We start from the raw sequence: 25,091 nt of genomic DNA on the forward strand, positions 1-25,091 counted from the left end.
TGTTTGACTTCTTCTATTCGAAGGTTACCACAACCACTTCGGTGAAGAAAAATGGAAGTTTACCAAAAGTTCTCTAATGGTAGCAAGAGGAAAAAAATTGATGCAAGCAAAATTGTGCAAGGGGGAGATGAATGCAGTTGAAGACTCCTTCATAGAATTATGGCATAAGTGGCTTGGATACATGAGAGAAGGGACTTAACACTCTGTCCAAAAGGAACTCCTTTCTATAAAGGATGCGCCTCTAAAGACTTATACTCATTATTTAGCTAGCAAACAATATACAACTGCATTTCATAAATCCCTTGCATATAGAACATCACATGTTTTGGATTTAATTCACACTAATGTTTGTACTATGGATGCGAGAACTCTTGGTGATGCTTTATATTTTGTTATTTTTATTGATGATTATTCTAGAAAAGTATAGGCCTTTGCTTTAAATTTTAAAGACTAGGTGCTCGAGGTATTTAAGCATTTTCATGCTAGTGTTAAAAGAGAAATGGTAAGACAACTGAAGTATATTTGAGCAGATAATGATGGTGAATATAGAGATCCATTTGAGAAATACTATCGAGATCATGGCATTGAGCTTGAGAAAATCATTCCTAAAATACCTCGACATAATAAAGTTGCTGAGAAAATGAACCATACTATTTGTGAAAGAATTTGGTATATTCTCTCTCATTCTAAATTGTATAAATTCTTTTGGGGTGAAGAAACGAGAACTGTAGTGGATTTGATCAACGTTTCTCTTTCAGTTCCTCTTAAAGTCGATATACCAGAAAGAGTGTGGATTGGGAAAGATGTGTCATATGATTGCTTAAGAGTGTTTGGCTGCAAGACAATTATTCACATTCCTAAAGATGAGAATCCAAGCTTGATGGCAAGTTTAAATAGTGTATCTTCCTTGATTATGCACATAAAGAGTTTGGTTACATATTATGAGACTCAGTTGATAAGAAAGTTATCAGAAGCAGAGATATTGTGTTTCTAGAAGACCATACTATTGAAAATTTTGAAAATATTGAGAAGCCAAAGTTTGTCACTAGAAATTATATTGATCTAGGTCCAATGCCTCCAACCATGATGAATGATGACAATAGAAAAGATGTATTAGGAAGATGAGATAACATAGTTGATGAGCCCGTAGCTGACAATAATGTACCGAATTAGCATGTTGAGCAAGCCCCTCTAGAACTACTAGTTGAGCCTCAGTTAAGAAGATCTATTAGAGAGCACCAACCTTCTCAGATATATTCTCCTCATGAGTATGTGATATCACTAATGGGGGAGAACCAAAATATTATCAAGAGGCTATATATTATAAATAAAAGAGAAAGTGGTTAAAAGCTATGCAAGAAGAGATAAAATTTTGCATGAGAACTATGCATTTGAGTTGATAGAACTACTAAGGATAAGAGAGTACTCAAGAATAACTGGATATTCAAGTTGAAGACTAAATAGAAGAGCTTACAGCCAAGGTACAAGGCACGATTGGTTGTAAAAGGTTTTGGTAAAAAAAGAGTATTGACTTTGAAGAAATTTTCTCACCTATGGTCAAGATGTCTTCAATTCGAGTTATTCTTAGTTTATTTGCAAGCATGAATTTGACGATTGAACAACTTGATGTGAAAACTGTCTTTCTTCATGGTGACTTAAAGGATGAAATTTACATTGAGCAACCAGAAGATTTTATAGTTAAAGGCAAAGAGCATCTATTGTGCAAATTAAAGAAGAGCTTTTATTATTATCTTTCTTTATGTGGATGACATGTTAATTGTTAGCCTTGATGCTAAAAAGATTGAAAGCTTGAAAGAAAAATTAAGCAAGTTCTTTGCCATGAAGTACTTGGGGCCGGCTAAACAAATCCTTGGCATGAGAATTACTCGTGACAAAAAGAATAGAAAGCTTTGGTTATCTCAAGCGAGAGATATTGAAAAGGTGTTAGAAAGGTTCAACATGAGCAAGTTCAAACCAGTTTGCTCTCTAATTGCATGTCACTTTAAGTTAAATTCCAAGTAGTATCCTACAAGTTAAAAAGATAAGAAAGAAATAAAGAAGAATCCTTATGCATCTACAATTGATAGTTTGATATACGTTATGGTTTGCATAAGGTCGGATATTGCTCATATAGTTGGTGTTGTAAGTTAGTTTCTTTCTAATTCTGGTAAAAAACATTGGGCAGCTATTAAATGGATTCTTACGTATCTCAGAGGTAATTCTAGAGTTTGTTTATATTTTAGTAATGGTAAACTTGTGTTGGATGGGTACATATATGCAAACATGGCTAGTGGTATAAATTCTAAAAAGGCCACATCAGGGTACTTGATGACTTTTTTAGGGAGAGCAGTGTCATGGCAATCTAAGTTACAAAAATGTATTACTTTGTCCACTATGGAGGTTGAATATATTGCAGTTACAGAAGCTTGTAAAGAGCTTTTGTGGATGAAAAATTTTCTACAAGAATTTGGCCTAGAACAAGAAAAATATATGCTTTATTATGATAGTCAAAATGTCATCCATCTTTCAAAGAATCCAATATTTTATTCGAGATCCAAACACATTGATATGAAATATCATTGGGTTCGGGATGCTTTGGAGATGAAGTTATTGTGTCTTGAAAAAAATTCATAGTGATGATGATGGATCAAATATTATGGCCAAACTCTTGCATGTGGAAAAAATTATTATTTGTAAAGAAAAGGCGGGCTTGATGGAACCCCTCACATGAGTCATGAGGGGGAGATTTGTTAGTGTGGTCCATCCTCATGCAGGGCCCACCTTATTTGAAAATTAGAAAAAAAAAGGGATAAGATAATGTGGTAGTATTTTTGTTTTTCAAAATAGCTTAAAGTGGTAGTATAGTAATTATGGGAAACTAAGTAACATGGACTACAAAAAATAAAAAAGAGAAAAAAAACAGAGAAAAAAAAGAGAAAGAAAAAGGTGCTATTTGCCGGATGATCAGATGGTTGATTTTATTCAGATTTGGCTGGCATTGAGAGCTACAGATTGAATGGTTTGAAACTTTAAAAAGATTTCTCTATTGATTATTTCAAGCATTAACACTTGATAAGATCTATTCTCTATTTTTTTATTTATTATTGAAATCCGTTTTATTAGTGGTGAATATTCTTATTGTGAAAACCAAGATTAAATTCTATTGATATTTGTGCAGCCTCTAGTTGAACTAGAGAGAATCTATTGTAATCCTATTATTCTAAATAATGAAAATTTTTGGCTGGATTAGGTCCGTGATTTTTTTTTTTCATCGAAAAATTTTCTACGTTAAAAAATTGTATTGTTTTTTTTTTGTGAATTGTTTGACTATTTTGCTTGTTAATTACTTAAGTACTTGACATAGATTATTATTACTTGGTGAATAATATTTATTTAATTATATAAAAAAGAAAAAATATTGCAAGCATCATGCATTATAAATAAAATTTAGTTGTCCGCGGAGTTGTCAGTGAAACGTAAATGGATTTATATAAATGGTTGGGTTGGCAACCTAGTAACTTAAATTTTTAAGTTACATTGGATTACGGCTGTGTATCAAAATCATTGTTTTAGGTAGCCTTGGATTCTCCTTTTATCTCTAACTGCTCCCTCGCTTCATCCTCGATTACATTCTATCCTAAGGAGAAGCATCCGTCAATGAAAGGAGATTAGTCGTTGACCTGAACATCCAATCACGAGTTAAGGTGAGGGTGATTAGTCATTGACCCAAACATCCTTTCACAAGTTGAGGTGCGGCAAGGCAGCATCATAGGGCCCCACATAATGCACAGGATCGTGACAAGTGGAACTGAAGGCAGCATCATAGGGCCCCACTACCCGTCAAAATAGAAAAATGCCGTCAAATCTCAAGAAGAAAGTTTGAGTACAAGCGCAAGTATAAAAATAATGAAACTCTGCAAAAAACCTTACGAACTCCTTTAATTAAACCAACAAGCGAGAGTTTTGGGAGGTCCTCGAGCTGGAGATTACTTTTCAAGAGTTTTTAATCTCTTTTGGATAAGCTATGCTAGATTGCTGCTTTGACCATCCTCTACCATTTTAAGCTTATTAAATTATAATTTAAATCTCAAGCTTATTTCATTCGTAATTGAAAAAAAAAAAATTGAATGGTTATATTCTTTGATGTACCTAGTTTATGATCAGGATCAGAATCAAAATAGAATTTAAACATTAGAAAAAAAATAAAATTTGAATTTTAAGAAATTATGGCATTTTCGATTTTTGTTTTGAAATCGACGTATGAGAATAAGACTCCTCCCAACCAAATACAAGATTAGGAGCCATTCATTCTTATTTTCATGTTAGAATCTAACTTTTTTCTAATTATATGTACCCTCTATGTGTTTTCTTCCATGGTAGAAGGTCATTGGGCACTTGAAATCTCCAAAATTTTTGATTTTAGGAGCGGGAATATGACCCATGTGAGTGGGCCAATTACATCTGATTGGTTTGATCCGGATAAATATGGACCGGTACGTCAATTTGGGTTCCCCATGTAGGGCCCCACTTGGAAATCAGGCTGAAAGAGACTAATCCAGATAGAATTGGTCACATACAACCAAAGAAAGATAGTTCAAGGCATTAATTCTAGCTCCATAAACTCTAGACACAAGATTCTATTTAAATCTCATTTCTCTTTTTGTTCCTTTGATTTGTAGCATCATCCATCAACAATTTTGACCTATGCACCAAGACTAGTTATCCAACCTCAAAAAAAGCAAACCTGAATCTATGTCTCTAATATAACCACAAAAAGATTTTGCTAGCAAGCTGGCTAGCTGGCTTCTTACAGAACAGAATCAAACGAAGGAGGGCTATAATATATTGAAGTCATAGAAATAGGATTTGATTCTATCCAAGCAAAGATTCATGATTAAAAGGTTAGCAAAATGCATTATTCTTATGCAAGAAAATAATGTTATAATAATGATTAGATCACAGTACTTTCTAGACTTCGAGGTAATCTTTACTGACTTCGGATTTTCTTAATCTATGTAAATATTCTAATCCCCTAAGGTCTGCACCATGATTAACATATTCATAATCTTACACTAAACTAATCCATAAAAAGAGTCAGATGAAGCTAGTAAGGCTAGCTAGAAAGTGAAAAGGATATATATCATAAATTAAGGGAGCAAAATAAATTATTCCTGGAAGAGGAGGGTTAAGTGAACCGAATCTAATAGCAGAGGATTGTTTTGGAAAAAGAAATGAGGAGAGAAAGGTAGAGGAAAGAGATGGAGATATACAAAGCCTTGGTCAATGAGCAATGATGATGGAGAAGGGTGGGATAAAAAAAAAAACTGCCGGCTTTTTGGTTGTATCCAGTTCCTTGCAGCGCTGCAGCTATCTTTATCACCTTTGCAAGAGGATGAGTTGAAATATAATAATTTGGTCCCTCGAGGACTTTTTGGTAAATAAAAGTTTGCGGTACAGTGGGGATATATTTCGTCCATAGATTTAGAAGACGGTGGTGCGAGGCGTCGCGGAGAATCTTTGGGTATAAAGACAAAAATGGCCCTCGAGGCATGAAATGAACCTTTTGCTTCACGATATGTTGAGGGTGTTTTCGACATTTTACCTGATGATGGTCTGAACTGCATAATGCACATGGTTACATAAGGATGATGAATGTTTGATGGATGGTTTTTTCTCTTTCAATTTTTTTCTTAAGTGAGAGAAAAAAAAAAGGAGATGGCTTTCTTAGAACCAAATATAAATCGATTACCGAGACTAGTCTCAATTTATTATTGATTGATTTAATAATTTGTTATAGACGCATTGGTTTAAGATTATCTAGAACTTGATCTTTATATATAAGATTCATAAAAGATGAACTTGATCTTTAAATTGAAAAGATCGAATGAGATGAATTTCTTAGAGTTGAGTCTTATCTTTTTTTTATCCTTTTTTCTCTAGCTTGGGACATCTGCATGTCCAACTAATTGATAATGAATGCTCGATAAATTTTTATTTTGATCATAGAATTATTTTCTTTAATTATGCAAGAGGAAGCACAAAAAAAAAGGATATTTATTAAAAGGAGACTAGAAGAGTTCATACAAAGTAAGAGCCATGAATTATTGGCTTAAGGGCGGGATAATGAAAGAGATTTAATTTGAAGGTGAGCATTCATATAGGTTTTTGCATTGTAGTAGTCAAACATTACAACAACATGGATCATGTTTAGCAAGACTACTTCTATGATTTACACGCTTGCAAACCATGTTATACTAAGAAGTAGTTAACCCAGCCTAATATGTTTTGCACATTCCAAATGATCAATAACAACAATATCTATTGAATTTTGGAGTTGCAAAAATTGAATGTGTAATGCTATCTACCGAGTCAAATTGGTAGGCTTTTCTTGACAGGTTAGGATACCATTAAGCTTTAGAGCAAAAAAAAAAAATCAATAACGGATAAATAAGAGTTTTTCTCCTCTTGTAAAATTTGAGTGCAGAACTTGCATAGGAAATAATATTCAAATAGCATTAATGAGTTATTACTAAATTTTCTTTTGAGAACTGTGATAAAATAAAGTTCTCTCAAAATCATGTGATGATAGGATTCGAACTCTAAGTTACTAGTTGTATACATGATGGCACCTAAGGGATACATGTATATTTAGCCACATAGCAAAGCTAGGGTAGAACAATGATGATAAGTTCACCGATAAATATCCTAATGATAATTGAGGCTGAAGCGGCAAGCACCATATAGAAAAGTTGATCGAGTCAACTTGAAGGTGTTTCAGTATAGGATGTCATTTCATAGACTAAATAAAGAAAGTGACATTTAGAATGAACTATTTTACGGGCAAACAAAATGAGGACCGATCATGTCAAGCTTGATACTAATCAAGTATTGTTATACATAAACTCTCTGGCAGGCGATATAGGATCTTACCATTGCAATAACATAGGTAGTGGAGGACAATTAGTGTTAATTACCAAAACTGCCAAAAGAAATGAAATCTAGATGCATGTTGTTCTTATCGAAGATAAATGGTTATTGAATTGTTTTTCATATTATATAAATACAAAGTTATAGTCTGTAAGAGAGGGCCTTGTACCAATCAAATAATTAGTTGTTATCTTTATCTTTAATTTATCGTTATTTTTATCCTTTAAATTTCATTCTCTTTATTTTCTATCCTTAGCAATAAGGTAAAATCCGTAGCTCCAGTTATACCCTGCATCTTCCTCTTTTAGTCATACAGTATTATGGTAGTAAAATTTTTTTAAAGATTAAGATATCGGAACTCACACTACCTTTTCTTTCTCTTATCTTTTTTTCCAGCTATTCGAAGGCGGTGATCCGATTATGGAATTATCAAACCCAACGACAAATTTATTGTCTGACACCTCAAACCGAGGAGGAAAAACATTAGCATAAATTCATTATAAATTTACCAACTAAGTTAGTTGACACATAATTAATTAAAGTTTGACTGAGACAAAACTATATTTCAATTTTTATGAAGATAGTCGGATCTTTCTTATATATAAATAGTTTCTTTTTGTTTTTTAGATAAAAAATGAAAATACGATTTCTTGTGGGAAACTTGGGAGCCTTCTCTCAAGATGTTGTGCCACATGACCCAGCTAAAGTCCACTTGGCCGCAATACAACCGTGGTTACATGATATGTTTGCTATGTTAATAAAATGGCATGTTGTGAAGCAGACAATTGGCAGGCAATTAATTTCAGGGTCAATTGAGGACACCAAAAGCTTGGATTTTTGTCACGAAAGCGAGCTGCTTACATCACCAGCCTAACCTTCTGTTACAACCCCCCTAATGTCATTTAATCCCCCATTACTTAAGCAGTTGGCTGCCAAGAGCAAACACACCCACGTGTCATCCATCAATTCGACACACAAGCTGTTGCCTTTCCTGTACCACCCACCAGACAGCCCCCACAAATCCCAAACTGACATCCCTGTCCTCCATTTTCAAATTAAAAAAAAGGGGTCATTACAATCTATCACTACACGACAAAATAGCGAGGTCGCACTTAGCCTGCCTTCCTCTCGGACAGATGCCGAGAGCTGCAGCATTCCGCATCTGTTGACACGTGGACGGATGTGATCGCTCCATCGGCCGCTAACGGACGCCGGTACGTCGTAACCCCAGGTTCCCACCTCCCCCCGCACCTAACCCGAGTTAACGGCACCCTTCCTTTTTCTCTCTCTTTCTCTCTCTCTGTCTCTTTCTCTCTCCTCGCCGCTTTATTTGTTCTCTCTCTTCTGTTTCTCTCTCTACTGGGATTTCTCGCAACCGCCCAAGAAGAAGGCCGCCTCTCTCTCTTTCTCTCGAGCTCTCGCCGGCAGGGCGGAGGCCGAAACCTCGATTTTGGTAGCGTTTCGCATCGGGGGAAGCGTCTCGGACGCGTCGACGAGGAAGAGGGAGCGGGAAAGTGAACGCGTTTTTGGCGTGGGAGCGAAGCTAAGCTGGATTCCCGGATCGGAAATGTCCGCTACCTAAGGGATGATATCGGGCTTTTCCGACATCGCTCCGATCTTTCGGATGCCGGTAAAAGAGGCCCGGGGCCCGATCTAGGCGGCGGCCGGTGCTGGTTCAGGTTCCCGCCGTAGCGACCGAGCTCGGCGCCGGCGCTGGCGGCGCCGGCTGGGTGGACTGGTTGTTGGGAGCGAGGGCCAGTTCGTGGGGTGGATTTGGTTGGGAACAGTGATCGAAGACTAGTAGCTGGTAAAACTTTTTGCTTTTGGTCTTTCTTTTTTGTGGTGCTTTCTTTTTTGTTGTTTGGAAGCTCGAATCGAAGCTAGAAAACCCTAGATATCTGCTGGGAGTACAGCGGCGATGCCGGTGGAACTGGAGAATTCCTCCGTGATGACCTTCTCCAACTCGGGCTCCGCCGAGGCTAGCATCTCCTCCGGCCAGCAGCAGGCGCCACCGCCTCCCCCGGCTCCGGCCAAGAAGAAGCGCAATCTCCCCGGAATGCCAGGTAAAACTCGATAGCAAGCTCGAAACTAGAAACCAAGGGCGACTAAGGATTTCTTCTCTAATCCAAAGATTGGATTTTTATCTGTTTTTTGGTTGGTTTTTGTGGGATTTTAGATCCGGACGCGGAGGTGATAGCGCTGTCGCCGAAGACGCTTATGGCGACGAATAGGTTCGTGTGCGAGATCTGCAACAAAGGATTCCAGAGGGATCAGAATCTCCAGCTGCATCGAAGGGGGCACAACCTGCCGTGGAAGCTGAGGCAGAGGACGGGGAAGGAGCCGAGGAAACGGGTGTACGTGTGCCCGGAGCCGAGCTGCGTCCACCACGACCCCTCGCGGGCGCTCGGCGACCTCACCGGCATCAAGAAACACTTCTGCCGGAAGCATGGCGAGAAGAAGTGGAAGTGCGACAAGTGCTCGAAGAAATACGCTGTCCAGTCGGACTGGAAAGCCCACTCCAAGACCTGCGGCACCCGCGAGTACCGCTGCGACTGCGGCACCCTCTTCTCCCGGTACTCATCCATCAATCCCTCCCTCCCTCCAAAGCTACCATTTTTAGCCCTTCGAAAGCTATTCGATTCGATTGTTTCTTTGTTTCTCTGAAAGTTTTGTACTTCTGGGGGCAGGAGGGATAGCTTTATCACGCACAGGGCGTTCTGCGATGCGCTTGCGGAGGAGAGTGCCAAGTCGCAAACGAACAACACCGCCGCCTCGGCGTCGGCAGCGTCGGCGAACCAGAAGGCGGAGGATGACGGGAAGGAGGTTCCGGCGCCGGCCACGGCCCCGCCGGCTCCCGAGAAGTCTCCGCCTCCGGCGGCGATGGCCGGGGCTGGGTTGTCGCGCCAGCTGGTGGCTCCGCCGGAGCAGCAGCGAGGTCGGTCTCTTTCTTTTGTTTGGATTATCACCCTTAACAATGCTCGTTCCGATTCTAATTTGGACTATTCGAGCAATTATTTATTCGAAAGAGAGGAAAGAAAAATCGCTCCTTTTCCGGGTTGGGGATGGGGGAGGTTTCCTTAGAGCTTTTGTCGGATTTGCTTCTCGATGCAATAAAAAAAACGCGTCTTGGGTGGGATCCCGGGCGGTGGTTGCTGGAGTCTTTTGTCGGTAATGCTCTTTGAGAAGTCCTTTCTTTCGTCGGATGCTATCCAAGTGGAAGAAGAGAGGAGGGGAGAGAGAGAGAGAGGGAGAAGAGAGCAAATACTAAAGAGAGAGGTCTAGATGGAGAGAAAAGGGAGGAGGTGGGGATTGGGGCGGTGTTGTGTGTGTGTTTTTCCTTTCCAAAAGGTCTTCTCTGATTAAAACTTTCCATCTGCTATCGTTTTCCGGACGGAGCTTTCCATCTCTGCAGTCTCGAAAGAGATGACAGGAATGAAATAGAGGGATGAATCCAAATGAAAAGCAGCCATGGAGATCTCCCCACCACCACCGCCACCACCCCACTTCTACTCGAAATAAAAGCATCATTGCTCCTCTTTCTGGCCCCCTCTTTTCTTTCTCTTTCTTTCCCCTTGCTGTAGTGCGAAAAAAAAATCGATTTTTTTCAGAAGAAAAGAAGCTAACTTTTTTGGCCCTAATTTCGTGCTTTATCCTCGCAGAGCCGGAGAAGCCCCCCGCCGGGATGCTGCAGTACATTTCTCCGCCGCCGCCGCCCCCGCCCCCGCCGTCCTCCATCACCATTGGCAGCAACAACAGCAGCGGCACGACAAGCTGCAGTGGGGGAAGTAGCAGCGGCAGTAGCACCAGCGTGTTTGCGAGCCTCTTTGCCTCGGCCTCCGCCACCACCGCGGCGCAGAGCACCACCTTTTCCGACCTCATTGGCGCAATGAGCCGCACCGACCGCTCCCTCGCCACGGAGGCCCCGTCGCTGTGTCTGTCCACTAATGGCCCCGCCTCCCTCTTCTCGCAGCCACCTCAGGAGCGCCGCCCATTCCTTCCGCCGCTGCGGCCGCCGTCCCCGCACATGTCCGCCACCGCCCTGCTGCAGAAGGCCGCCCAGATGGGCGCCGCCGCCACTAGCAGCTCTTCCTTCCTCCGTGGCTTTGGGCTCGCAACCTCCACTGCCGGGCACCCGGACGGCCTCAATGACAGTGGCTTTCATTGGCGCCCGCAGCAGCAACAATTGGAGCCGGAGCCCACCTCAATTCTGTCAGCTGGGCTCGGACTCGGCCTTCCCTATGATAGCGCCACAGCCGCCGCTGCCGCAGGGCTGCCGGACTTGATGATGGGCGCGCCGCCGTTGTTCGGGCCAAAGCCGGCGACTTTGGACTTTCTGGGACTGGGGATGGGACCAGTAGGTGGCCCCGCCACCGGTGGACTATCGGCATTGATCACTTCCATTGGAGGCGGCCTCGACATGGGTTCCGGCGCAGCTGCAGCAGCTTCCGCTGGCCGTTTTGGGAGAGGGAGCTCGCCGGGGAAGGCGTGGGAGGGAGCGGAGAGGAAGCCCAACAGCCCTGCCATTCTGTAGGCACTTGCAATGAACTCCAATGGGTTTTGGTCCCTTTCTTTCCCCTTCCATTTGTGCAGCAGCTATGGGAATTCAGTGAGCAGTGGGACAATTTTTAGATGCTGGAGATCGACGGACCGAGAACATTCCCTTTTTCTTTGCTAGTTTCTTTCAGTCTATGTTCTTTTTCTTTTGTTAGGAAGGAGCCAAACAGGTTAGAGGGCTTAGAGCTGTTCATTTCTGCCTCTCTTTTTTTTTTGTTCTTAAATAGCTTTTGTATTTTGTTTTGCCATCTAGATTTAAAATATATTTTATATAAATATAGTATGGATAGGTTATATGTGGCTGCCTGGCTGTGGATTCCAGAGAGATTTCCATTTGAACTGAGATGGGAGGTGGACATGGCCACCTTTGCATACAGAGAAAAACCCAGAATTCGAAGGGAGAGAGACTGAGATTTAGGTCCACGAGTTCCTTGGAACCGGCGTTTTCTGTCTTTATGCGTACGTCTCTCTCTCTCTAATTATTTTGTTATTCTGGGAACTTGGACTTGGCGATGAATTTAACACAGGCAACGAGGCTGCACAGATAGCTATGATGGCTGCAGTGGGGTGGCCCATCACTGTGGGAATGGTAACGCCAAGGTGGTCTCGTCTTTGGTTTTCAAACCGTGCTGTGTGTTGGAAGCTCAGGACTCAGGAGATATGAGGACAAGGAACGATGTTTCCCTTTTTTTGGTCACTCGGAAACAGTGAGATAGGACCAAGGCAGGGAGACACGGGAACGCCTGAAACTGAGTAGTGTGTACCCTTTTTTAAGTATAAATCGTCGTTGTACAATAAGCTGTCCTTCCTCTTATGAGCAGAGTCTCGGTTCTCATTTACTTCCATCGCTAAATTTTTATACAGTTGCGAACCATCTCTTTTCCTTTTTGCCGTGCTCCAACTCTCATGTCCACGCTAATGCAGGCCTTGGAATGCACCCAGTGTATAACAAACTCTTGAGGGCATATCTTAAGAGTGGGAGGTGACACAGATGTGGATATGGATGGTAATGCTGCTAAGATGGAAGAGAGGGTGCGGCATCCAAGGTGGTGTCGGAAGCTTGACTACTCCAGGATCATAAAAGGCTAAGCTTTGTCAGTTCACCTGCTCCTCAGCTTCTGAACATTTATTTTTTAATAGATGCATCCCTGCTTGTCAAAGGGAAGAATACGAGTGGGCCTCACGAAAGTGGAAGTGTATATTTATGAATCCACCACTAGATCATGCATAGATTATATCATTTGTAGGCGAAAGTGGAAGTGTATATTATTACAAGCGTTCAAGGATGGTGCAAAACTTGGGTTCCAAAGCAGATATTGTAGTTGAGCATCATGCATGGAAAGCAAAACAGTGCAAGACACAACCCCAAACAGCATGCTAGATCAGTTGTGGAGACAACTAGGAAACTAGTTGAATGGATATTTCATTTTCGAGTTGTATAATGAATCTTAGGTGCCCCGAGGTACTGTGTACATGAATTTTAGCTAAATTCATCTTCCTTCATTGGCGCATTATATTAAATTTGTTATCTATTGTATATAACTAACTTGGAGGTTCAATTTGTGCTTGACCTCTCCTTCGTCATTTGTAAGCTTGTATTAATGTTGTCATCGATCATTTTTTTATTTTGGATAATAATTAGGCTTTTATATCTATTCTATTCTATTCTATTTCTATTATCTATTCTATCATATTTATTCTATATTGCAATTAAAAAAAAACACTGCACCCCATCCACATGCATGTTATATGGTTATATGTTTGTGTGTGTATATACAATGAAGGCAATCCTCTTGTATAGAGCTCTCCTACGCCATATAGATGCCAATATCCATAATGTCATTATTAATAGGCTCTGCCATTATTAAATATGCAACAGATATTAATAATATTTGAAATATTTTATTTATTGTAATATATTTAATTATTGTATTATATTTTAATAATATTTGAAAAAGGAAGAAAAAACCGTACAATGCACATTGCATAGGCTCGACAGTACTGATGCCGGTATTAATGATGAAAGTTTTCTGCTTGGTCATTACTAAATTTATTACTTAATATGCAATAAAAATTTATATATTAAAATTTTTTATTTATTATAGTTTGTTACATTGTTATATTGTATTTTAAGAACAACTGAAGAAGGAGAAAAAATCGTTTATCATACATCATGCGAGGTTTGTATTCATTATGTTAGTAATAATGATAAAAGTTTCTCCATGGAAGCTCAACTCGTGTAGAGCTATGCTCATCATGTAGATGTAAGTATTAATGATGTGAGTTTGTAAATTAATGATGAGAGTTTTTGTTCAACCATCATTGAAATTTTGTTTAATATACAATAGAAATTTGACTATTAAATCCTTTTGTTTATTGTAACTTATTACATTACTATATTGTATTTTAAAAATAGTTTTAAAAAATGAGTAAAAACTATATTGCAGGCATCCTCCATGACATGTATTCGTTTTATTATATTATGTGGTTCCAAGTTGGAGAAACTAAATCTATATTTACCAACATGATGCGGGCTCTAGCAAGTTACTTACAATTCATCAACTCTGTAGCCTTGGTGTCAAATCCTCTATGCAATCTCCTAATAAAAAATACGAATAATAATCAAATAATAATTGAGGTATAATTAATTATGGCAAAGGGATGCAGTCATGCAGCTATAGGCTAGTTGTCCAAAATTAAACATGCATCATAGTCTAAGATTTATTAGTTAAATTACTATCATATGATTCTACCACGAGAAGGACACATCCAAAGATATGGATGTCAAAAGATGAGAGGATTAGCTTGCAAAATTTCATATTTCATTTTGTATACGAGAAATGCTGCCATGAGCAAAGCACGCATGCTGTCGTCCTACTCCAAAATTTTGCACGAAAGTTGTCCGTAGAGCCTTCCATGAAGAGGACTTCGGAAACTGTGCTCATCAATGCTTTATAAACTCTTTTTGTTATATATATATATATATAATCAAAGAGAGCTCATCAAAGTAAACTAACCTGCAAGCATTTATAAATGAAATCATCAAAACAGCATGTTTAATATAGCAAGCATAATAGTTCTTAAACTTATCCATGAAGTCATGGGCTACGCCCGGACTTGATGAAATAAATAATTCTTCCAAGTATTAATATAACAACATGCAGAGGATACGTCACAATGGCCAATGGGGCGTGTCTCATTGCACGAAATGCATAGGAAACTCATGGGCCAATCCGGATGAGCGGTCTAATATTTGGAGTAACGTGAGGACTACTGGATCATTGATGAAGGAAGAGGTGGGGCTCAGTGCCTCTCTACGTACGTACTCTCTCTTTCACATAGTTAAAGTTATGCCTGCGTCGTTGATCGACTAAAGAGGGTCATCAAGGAGAGGCGTATGGAATTGGCAGGGGGAAGAGCCTGAGCTTTTACCCCTGGAGCCGCGGAAGGCCGAGGTATGGTGATGACCCCACAAATAGCAAGGGGAAATTAGTGAAAGAAACTTCGGTCGTCCCCGCTTCCATATTTGACGACTTGTGGGCTTCTGGGAAAGAAGCAACATTTTAAGACCTGATTGGGTGGATTGGGTTGACCGAAGTTCTAAAAATCTATTAGTATATAGTTCTGCATGGTTCAATTGCTTCTTAATGGAGGACTGTCTATTAATGAAGAAATTAGACGTGCAGAAATTGAAAAAAAATATATTTTTATGTGGACTTTGAAATTAGAATTTTGTGGACCCTATAATTAGAATTTTATTTGGTCTCCAATATTTTAGTTTTATACGGACACTTATTATAATTTTAGATTATTTATATAAATCTATTGCTATGTTGATTGAGAATACAATTTGAATAATTAAGATTACAGGATATTGAGAATTCTCTCTCTCTCTCTCTCTCTCTCTCTCTCTCCGGCTTTCTCTCTTCTTCTACCGCTTCCTTTCTTCTTCTCCTCCTCGTCTCTCCCCTCTTCTTTTTTTCTCTCTATTAGATCTGCATTAGTTGGTATCAGCTCCGCCGCCGCCACCACCCTCCGTCCCATGCTCCACCGCCATTGAGCCATGCCACTGTACCATTCCACAACTAATCACTAGAAGAAGAAAAAAAGAAAAAAAAGAGAGAGAGAGAGAGAAAAAGAAAGAAAGAAAGAAAGGGAAAAAAGAGAGGCAAATTTTGCTCCCCTATTTTTTCGCCGATCCTATGTTTCTTTGTCATCCCCATCTCCATCTCGGCAATCGGTGGCCAGCCGCCCCTTCGCTAGAGCCCTCTCGTTGCCTCACAACCGCATCGATCTCCAGGAACGGTCGCCACCCTAATCCCTTCTCCTGCTTGGACTTCCTCTCTAACTCCTTTTCCTTTGCCTTACTACCACCTAGATTGAGGCCCACATCCTCAGCATTATTCTTTCGACCCCATCCCTAGCCCCACATCGACCGAATTGCCCTCTCTTCACCGTAGCTCTGAAGTCCTCGTCGGGCTGAGGATTCAAATCCATTCAAATCTAATCACAAGCATTACGATCGACCTATGATCAGCCTCAATGAGCCCATGCTGCAGTATTCCCTAGTTCATATAGGTCATGGCCTGGGTTCACTCTAATACCATTTGTAACAACTCAAAATCTTACCCAAAATAACTAATTAGAAAGTATATTTTAGAGTTTCTTAGTCCTATTTAAGCACTCAAGATCTTTCTGGTGAATAATCAATATGAGACTAAATACACAAATCTTCACACTATGCGCCTTTCATAATTGTAATCTTCTCCTTCCACCACAATCCATACCTTTCCACTAAGTTTCACAATTCTCTGCCGAGATTCACTTGTCTCTTCCTAGCTTCACCCTATCTAATAGTGATCTAAACCTCTCTCCACTATTCTCCTCCACTGTACACCAATCTCCATCCTTCTTGTCAATGCTGCACTCTCATCGCCGCCATGGAGACATCGTCGGTCTTTGCCCTTGGCCTTGATCTTTAGAGGGCCACCGCCTCCCTGCCCTAAGCTCTTTTGATGCTGCCCACTCATCGCCATTGCCCCATGATTATGGTTTGGGATTTGAGGCTTCGCAAGGAAGGAAGCCCCAAGTAGATCGTAATCTAATCTAGATCCGACCCCGACCTGGTAGGAAGCCGCCCTATGGATCTAGGTTCAAATCCATCAGATCCAACCTACTTTGGCCGTTATCCAACCTGTCGACCTGATTCAACTTTGCCTCGCAATTGATGCCATGGTAATACCACATTAGCAATTGGTGCCACATTGCACCAAATTAGTGCCTAATTAGCACCTGAAGCCTATCTAGCTAATTTGGAAGTGTTGATTCCATTTTTGGCATATGTTTTCCTAGAGGGTTAAGTAATGGTCTAAAGTGCTCTTTGTGAGGTAATTTTTTTTTCTTTTGAAAGCTTAATTGATATTTAGTTGATTGGATGATTAGTAAGTTATTTTAGTTCCAAGTTTAAACTTATCCTTTTTATCATATTAAAAAAAACCATTATTATGCATTGCACCCAACACCTATTTGCACCTAGCTTTTTTATTTATTGTCCTTAGCCTAGTTTTTTATATTAGTAGACTCTGAAATATTATTTGCGTTAGATTTACTGATCTTGCATATTTGAATCGTAATGGTTTACTATTTGTTTACACCATATCCAGACTGATTGTGATCTAAAGGTCAATGTGCCAAGAAAAGTGCAAGTTGAAACACTAAGGTACAAGCCAAATGAATATAGTGGACCCAATGAAGCAAGCGATCAGCCTATGATAAGGTCTTAGTGGAGCAGAGTCCAAGAATGATAGTTCCACTAATCTTACAGCTTCATAGAACATGAAGAATTTTGGATTACCCCCACTTGGTAATCTAGTATGGAAAAAGAAATACTACTCCTTTGGTGGTATTTGTTTTACCTTCTTTTTCAGCAAAATAGGCATTGGATCCATCATTTATTTTACCACAACTTTCATCTTCTTTTCCTACCAAACATGTTAACTCGATACGAGATTTATTTTTCCATACTAGATTACCTCCAACTAGACGAACCCTTAGTCCTTTAGCTCTACCAAATGGGTTTTGTTTGTATCTTTCGCGTGAAAGAATAATTGATCTTCTTTAATGACATCAACCATTAGATTGCGCCTTGCACAGATCTCGAAGATCTTCGAACTCTTTATCCACCTACACAGATCTTGCATTGATCTCAAAGCATCCTAACACTTTCTTTCATCCATCTGCACAGATCTCGAACCAGCTATTGCACACTCCAATCGTTGACGTTGCAAAAGAAGCTTTAGTTGGCAAAGTGCAAATTAGGTTTCTAGGCCTTCTGTATCCCATGAGATTAATTTCATGCCACATCCCTCCAAGTCCCAAGAGCTAGGATCCAAAATGATCCCTCCAAGCACAACCTTTTTTGGTGGGATTCCAAACACAACCACTCTAAGAAGCAACACGAGAAAAGAAAACTATATTTCGCACCCCCCCCCCCCCCCCTTCTCTCGATTAATTAGATATTGTTGCCGTAGAACTTAAACTAAGGTGGGATACAGCTCGGAGGACCTTGAGGTCGGCTGGAGATGACTGATCAAGCTAGTTAAGATGTCGGATGCTGGCCTCCTCCGCCGAGGGTCTGAATCTGGCGGTCTATTTTCTCGATCTTCTTATCGAGGTAGACATCACACTGAGGCAGGGGCTCCATGGGACGAACAAGCAAGAGGATCTGGATGGAGTCCCACCAGAATAGGGGCTTGGAGTGCATTGTCTCCCATTCCGGATGGGGTCGCTTTGTTTGGCATGTCGACTCTAACACGCTCGCTCGGGATTCTGGTCCTCAGAGCGGTAGTTGTCCTGAGGCATGTGGTGTGCCGTGACTAAGAATGGGGGCCGTACTGACCGAATTCTAGTTGAACTGGTCGCACCATTGCCTGATGCATGCTCTAGACCGCCGCGGTCAACATCTGCACATGTTGAGTGAGCACATTAAACTGCTCATTATCTTTAGGCGCAATCGACTGCTCTGGTGGAGCAGGTTCAGGGCTCTGCAACAACCTTTGGGAGGTCGAAGCACGGCATTGCAAAGCATGCATTGTGCCGTGGATTCCTTGCAACTTCTAGCAAAGGTTCAATCCCTCATTCTAGCACCAATCTATTACCGTAGAACACGGACTGAGGTGGGAATACAGCCAAACAACTCTAAGGTAGGCTAGAGACGACTGAACAGGCCAGTTGAGGTGTTACGTGCTGGTCTCCTTTGCTAGGTAGCCTGCAAGAAATCCGCTTGCCAGAGAATTTTCAGTGGGGGACCATCCAATACCTAAGTCAAAACAACGGAGCAACAGTATGGAAGGAAGAGAGTTTCAACAGAGGGTCGCTCTGTGAATAGGGTTGCATATATATTGCAAACCTGAGGTCCCCGAGGTGCTCTCCTTATATAGGAAAGCCAGTTTGTCATTACTTGAGCCGATGTAGTGTGCAATGATGGCCAAGCAATGCCAGTGATACGGCCGCAGTGTGGGTGCCAGTTCACATGGGCAGCAAAGTGCGCTAGTAGGGCGTAGGATGCGATGCCGCTGCTGCAGACTGCCAAGGCTGTCGGTTGTTGGGACAGTCAGCTCTTGTCGACTCGTGCCAATTGTCTTGCTTGGCTAATGACTCCGGTCGATCGGCTCTTCGGCTGGGGCCGAGGAGTTCGCATTGGATGGTCGGCTGCTTGGCTATGGTCGAGATAGTTCTCTTCGGCTTACATCCAAGGTAAAGGGAGAGATCTAGTCTGAAATCGAGGTACCTAATATTTCCCCCATCAGATCTTATTATCGAGTCAAGCTTTATGGCCTCAATCATGGTGCTCAAAGACATTTTTCTTAGATTCTAGTTTTAGTTCAATCATAGTGCTCAATAAACTGGCCAAAGAATAAGGAAATCATATATTTAGCCAAGTTTGTCACACTCCCAAAACCCGTAATGATATGTTTAGCCAAGATCGTCACGGTCCCATGACCCATAAAAGAAAAAATCAATGGAAGAGGAAAGATAGAGAACAGCAATTGTGTGCACAGCAAATGTGCCAGAAATCCATAGAATGGATGCTTAGACATATGTTTGGCCAATCAAAAAAAAGGAAAAAAAAAAGGAAAAAAAAAGGAACAAATAGCTGCAAAATTTCAACCAAAAAAAAATCCCGATAAAACGCTCAAATGTCACATTTCGTAGAAAAGGAAATCCAATCTATGCCAAAATTCCCGGGAAAATGAAAGGGCCGGTCTTAGCACTTTCCTGTTGATGCAAGGAAGTGACATAGGGCAATCCGTCCCACCATTCCCGATTCAAGCAAAAAGACCTCTCTAGTCTCCGATCGGGAGAAGGAATGCTAGTGCGCAAGCTCTTCTCAAAAAAAGAGAGGTTTTTTCCCTATAGCGCTAGCCAGCAAGCTTTTTTGTTTTTTTAACCTTCAGCGAAAAGGAAAGAAATTGGCTCACATTACGACGAAGGGATTAAAAAAAGGCAAAGGATAGGCGCAAGGTTCTACCTCTAAAGGCACTTGACAGTGCAGCAGGCATCGGAAACACAAGTTCAAATTGCAAAAGGTATGTGTCGAGCATATCTAACCGGAAGCTCATTCTCATGATGTGCCTATAATTGTTTAAAAAAAACACAATGCAATGTTAAATTTGCCACCTGAAATTGCCATGAAAACCCAATAGAAATCAGCTACTTACCAACACATCTATCTCTTAAGCCATTTTTCCATTTATCATGATCGCTTGTGTCTGGCCTCAACCTTGTCAATCCGAAACTTAATATATATGAGCTCGATTACGATAAATTGGAGATCACCAAAATACATAAATTTTGATTTCTAAGTAGCATTTTTTTATACTGTAAACCGTCTTTAACACTATGGATCTTCAATTCGGATGCTTGATCATTGTTTTTTAAATGTTAGATCTTGTTTCCAAGATTTAATGGAAAGTGTTGGTCCAACTTATCATATCGTTGCCACCCTACTTGTCAATGACATTTAAATGGGATACGATTGGGAGAACTCCAAAATTCATATTGATCCCCAATGGCCTCCCACGCATTCTTTGAAGGATTCCTCTTTCCCAAATGCCTTCTTTTTTTCTTTTCCTTTTTTATTTGCAAATTAAAACTAATATTCTGACCTATAATTATGCATGATTAATGCCATTAAAGGCGGTTGAGCTCATGATGGCCCAAAGAGAGGAGGCCTACTATGGGTGTCCAAAGTGGTTGCATTGGATGCTTGATTTGAGTGGAAAATAAAGAATTATGGGCCTCCTGCTAGGTTGATGGCTCCATGCTGTTTTTGAAGTAGTTGGTTTCATAAAATGTAAAATTCTGGACCTCTTTTCTACGTTGATGGCTCCATGGTGCTTTTGAAGTAGTTGGTTTTTATAAGTGTTTCTTTAGTTAGTTTATGAGAAGGTTGCAAATGGGTCCTATACCACCCACCGGTGGGCAATCTAATGTTAGGTCAGACATTTAGAAGTGAATCTAAAAATATTTTATGGCAGGATTGAAGCCAAGTTGCATCTAATTCTATGATAACTTCTTGTCTTTTTGGTAATTGATGAGGCCATTTTTCCAGATATGTGCATAGATATTCCTATATCATTGCTTAGCATGGCAAACCTCACATATTGTATCATATGTTATTACTTAGGACCTCATAAGGTATTATTTGGGTTCTTTAGACTTGTATAAGAATCCAAGATTTACCCACATTGCCGATGGATCCTCACATACTCCACCAGTTTAAGCATTGATGAAAATTTCAGGCTAAAGATTCAAATCTAATCACAAGCATCACGTTTGGCTTGTGGTCAGCCACAATGGGCCCGTGCTGCAGTATTCCCTAATCGACATAAGTCATGGACTGGATCTGCTCTGATACTATTTGTTACAACCAAAGACTTTATCCAAAAAGACTAGCTTGAAGGTACTATTTGGGTTCTTTGGCCATGTATAAGTACCCAAGACCTACACAGTGCATAGCCAATGTTGGACTAAACATACACCCGTACGGATCCTCATATCATACCAGAATGAAATGATGTGCGAGTGGGACATTGGACATGGGTGGATGCTATATGCTTAGAGGGTAATGTAATAGTAGACCAAGTGCATAAACTAGTCTTATCCCCAGTCTTGCTCAGCAATTGCTGTGACATGTGTCTTGCATAACCTAATTTCGGTAAGGGCTTACCAAGTAGGTTGGGTCTATTTGGGCGAAGTCCAAATGGACTAGCCACAGACTAGGTTCAAGACCAGAATTGATACTGCTTGGAGACTTGGCATGACACTATAGTGTCTCAAGTATCCGTGCCAAGTGCCCAAAACCTCCACAATGCACTCTGATAAGTTCATGACAGTACCAATAAGATTTGATTCCACATATTTACAAGGATCAAAGATCTAAATTTCCATGTCTGCGGTGTACTCGTCTAGAAACTAAATGAAGCTCAAGGGATGTTGTCTTCTTGACCGTTAAAAGCCTCATTCTTAATGTACCTCTACCTGCTATGTCCTGCTTTGAAGGAAACATCCACGTTTCTCTATGAATTTGATGCCCTAATAGAAGAATATGGCAATAGCTCGGATAACAATCTTCTTTTGACGAGTATAATCTCCTAGAGAATGTAAAGCAGCTTAAGAACTCTTCAATACTTGCCTAAAGGCATATGATGTGCCAAATTAAACAATATCATGACGGCAAATCCTGCTCTCTTTAAAACATGATCCCAATCTCTTTGAAACAAAGCTTAAATAGAAACTAGAAAGCCCCAAGACAAACTGGGTATAAGCCCAACTCATTTAGTTAAAAATTAGCTCAGCGGCCCCTAAGTATGAAAGTTGGAGGTAGTTCTGACACAATCCACTAACACAATATTGGCTTGAATACAAGGAGTCTTAGGAGGTGATATGGGTTGCTTAGTTGACACCATGTACAAAAGAAGTATTCCCACAGGGCTGGCATCAACAGGAGAAGGTACAATAAAATTACCTCTCTTTGCTTACAAAATAGAGGGCGAGTGAATGAGAATGAAATCATTCGTGACTGTATTTGCAGCTATTTTATTGAATATATATGAATTAGTACATCGAGAATGAAAGCTTTCTAAATTTCAAGTTTACTAAGTATTAATGTTAAGTTTTCTTTTGTTCTTTTGTGAAGAGAAACCATCTTGAAAGAAAAGAATTGAATGACCTTATTTTTCATTCACTGCACTTAAGAACTTAAAGAGCAATTAAAGGCAAGAAAAGACCCCATGATTGATAATGGAAGCTTTCTAATTTCATTATTGGTGAATGAGTATAGGGATAATGGAAGCCTTCTAAATTTCAAGTTTCTAAGTGTTAATGTTAATCCATCTTTTTTTTTTCTTTCATGAATGTAGGTATATACTAAGAAGAGGAACTGTCTTGAATAAAAATGATTGAAGGACCGGTTGGAAAGTAAACTAAATTTAACAAAACATTAGTTAGTACTAATTAATGGAGTCCAAGAACATGTTTCTCAGTGTCTCTAAGTGATGTCTCATAGAGTTTATGTATTTATTTAATGTTTGGCCTTGGATTACAATAATGCATTTATGCAAGGATATACAGAGGATCATTTTGTATCTATTTAAATCCTTAAAATCAGCCATTTTGAAGGGGATAACCAAGTGAGCAAATAATCTACTAATTGTCTCCAAATAAATTCTATAATAATGTTATTTGTTTGATGGAGGTTGAGTGTTCATTCCTTTTCTATCTTGTTTTTATTGTTATTTTTATTTGGTTTTTCTACTACAATTCAAGATGTGTAGTCTAAAGTGTCTAGCTATATTTTGAGAGTAGTCTTACTCTTTACATTGTATCAGAGATTCATTAGAAGGTTCAGTGGTGTTTGCGTCTTTGCAAGGGGAAGGCCAAGAAGGAAGAAGAAAGTAATTGGCGGATTGGTTCATGTGCTGAGGATGGACTCCAATGGAGGTAATTAATTTGAAACAACTGTAAGTGGAGAAGCTAAATAACATTAATTATAAATATAGGAAATTAGAGGAAATAGAACAAAGAAAACTCAGATGAAGATGCAATAGAAGAAAAAAAAAATATTTATGATATTGAAATTAGAGGAAATGATATGAAGAAAGAAAAGAAAATGAAGTTTTAGAAGTTCAAATGACAAAAATTGAAGAGGTTGAAGAGTTGAAAAGTGAATGAGTTTAAAAATTTGATAAGAAGTGTGTATCTAACGAAAGAGAGGTATTTTGGTGAATGGATCTGGAGAGATACCAACTTGTTACCTTCTGGACATCTTGGATGTTATGCTTGTGCAGTCTATATAATCCCTTTTATAGCTTGTTCAAATGATGAACAGAGAAGTACATGGAGCCAAAATATTTGAAAATAGGAAACATTTAAACTTGTAGAGTAGAGAACTACTTTTATGATACATAGTAGATTAGCATGGAAGGTTTCTTTGATCGAGAGGAGCAAGCTCATGCATAATTAAAAATATTTTATGGGAGATGGTCCACATATAAAGAGTGGAAGGTATTGATATGTTTCAATGAAGGCATACAAGTAGATAAATATTTTGCACAAGAGAATGAAGTTATTTCATAAACCTTTCATATCGATTGAGATGGACATAAGCATTTTTGCGTTTAAAAATATTGGACCTATAACAACAATCAAAAAGGTACATGTTTCCAAGCCTCCCAAATTTCATATTTTCAAGAAGCTAGAATGGTGCATAGAATGGCATATGAAGGAAATCTATTATGAGTCAATAGGAGAAAAGTATCGTGACTTAACAAAACAAAGAGGCAAGACTTCACATCAACCTTATAAACACTATGGAGGGAGGGTTAAATAGAGCTGTTCATTGAGAAACCCACTGATGAGACCGTCCTTGGCTTGATAGGAGCTCACTTGATTAGTCAACAAATTGAGCTGGAGATTAGCCCCTTTCACCACATTTCTCAATTGTTTCTGTGAAGGTTTTCTCCATCAGTTGGACAGCGTATCAATATTCTGCTCCATCATAAGTCCTACAAATATAAATGTGAAGCCTGTGTATTATAGAATTGCTACTATAGAGAAAATGATGATCAAATATTTGTTCATCTTTCACATATTATAATGTAACATAATTGGTCATGCTTCAAAGTATTGTTCCTAATAGTAAAGAACAAAAGCGATAATTCCCATTGGTACAGTGATATCAAAACAAAATTATCAAGAGCGCAAATGAATCACCTCTCAAGCACTATATCATAATATGTTCTCCAATTTACGAACAAGAGAAGAGTTATATTTCCAACTATTAAAATATAAAACCTGAACGAGAAACATATCTTTCAGCTCTAAGTATCCTTAGCACAGGCAGAAATTTCAGTTTTGAAGGATTCATCTCCTTGTGGTTCATAGCTTCCTGGCAAGGGTTGCCTACACTCATTACATCTACGAAACTCCAACTAACCAAACAAAAGAGGTTATGTCATATGGAAGGGCCTAAATGAAGATGCCAAACAAACAACATTTGCAACCATAATTCCATCCGACGTATTCAAGCATGCTAGACAAACAGAATG

At 39.7% G+C, this 25,091-nt stretch overlaps 1 protein-coding gene across 2 annotated transcripts; it reads left to right on the plus strand.

The window, feature by feature from the left end:
- The first annotated feature begins 8,175 nt into the window (after positions 1 to 8,175).
- On the plus strand, positions 8,176 to 11,757 carry LOC103711303 (zinc finger protein ENHYDROUS-like). 2 transcript variants are annotated; one of them, XM_008797395.6, is made up of 5 exons: positions 8,176 to 8,734; positions 8,841 to 8,990; positions 9,104 to 9,500; positions 9,615 to 9,862; positions 10,587 to 11,757. In XM_008797395.6, the coding sequence occupies exons 2-5, from the start codon at positions 8,846 to 8,848 to the stop codon at positions 11,456 to 11,458; spliced, it is 1,662 nt and encodes a 553-aa protein (XP_008795617.3). In that variant the 5' UTR covers positions 8,176 to 8,734; positions 8,841 to 8,845; the 3' UTR covers positions 11,459 to 11,757. The 2 variants fall into 2 exon arrangements, with proteins under 2 accessions (XP_008795617.3, XP_008795616.3); XM_008797394.6 differs by having other exon boundaries at positions 8,177 to 8,990.
- The last annotated feature ends 13,334 nt before the right edge of the window (positions 11,758 to 25,091 follow it).

The sequence above is a fragment of the Phoenix dactylifera genome, chromosome 7 (genome assembly GCF_051530095.1).
Source record: "Phoenix dactylifera cultivar Ajwa chromosome 7, Ajwa_hap1_PhDact_Kaust_v1.1, whole genome shotgun sequence".
Classification (NCBI taxonomy): Eukaryota; Viridiplantae; Streptophyta; class Magnoliopsida; order Arecales; family Arecaceae; genus Phoenix; species Phoenix dactylifera.

Coding starts and splice junctions, on each gene's coding strand:
- LOC103711303 (XM_008797395.6), top strand. CDS start 8,846: ATGCCGGTGGAACTGGAGAATTCCTCCGTGATGACCTTCTCCAACTCG. Junction 8,991..9,103: donor CAATCTCCCCGGAATGCCAG/GTAAAACTCGAT, acceptor GTGGGATTTTAG/ATCCGGACGCGGAGGTGATA. Junction 9,863..10,586: donor TCCGCCGGAGCAGCAGCGAG/GTCGGTCTCTTT, acceptor TTATCCTCGCAG/AGCCGGAGAAGCCCCCCGCC.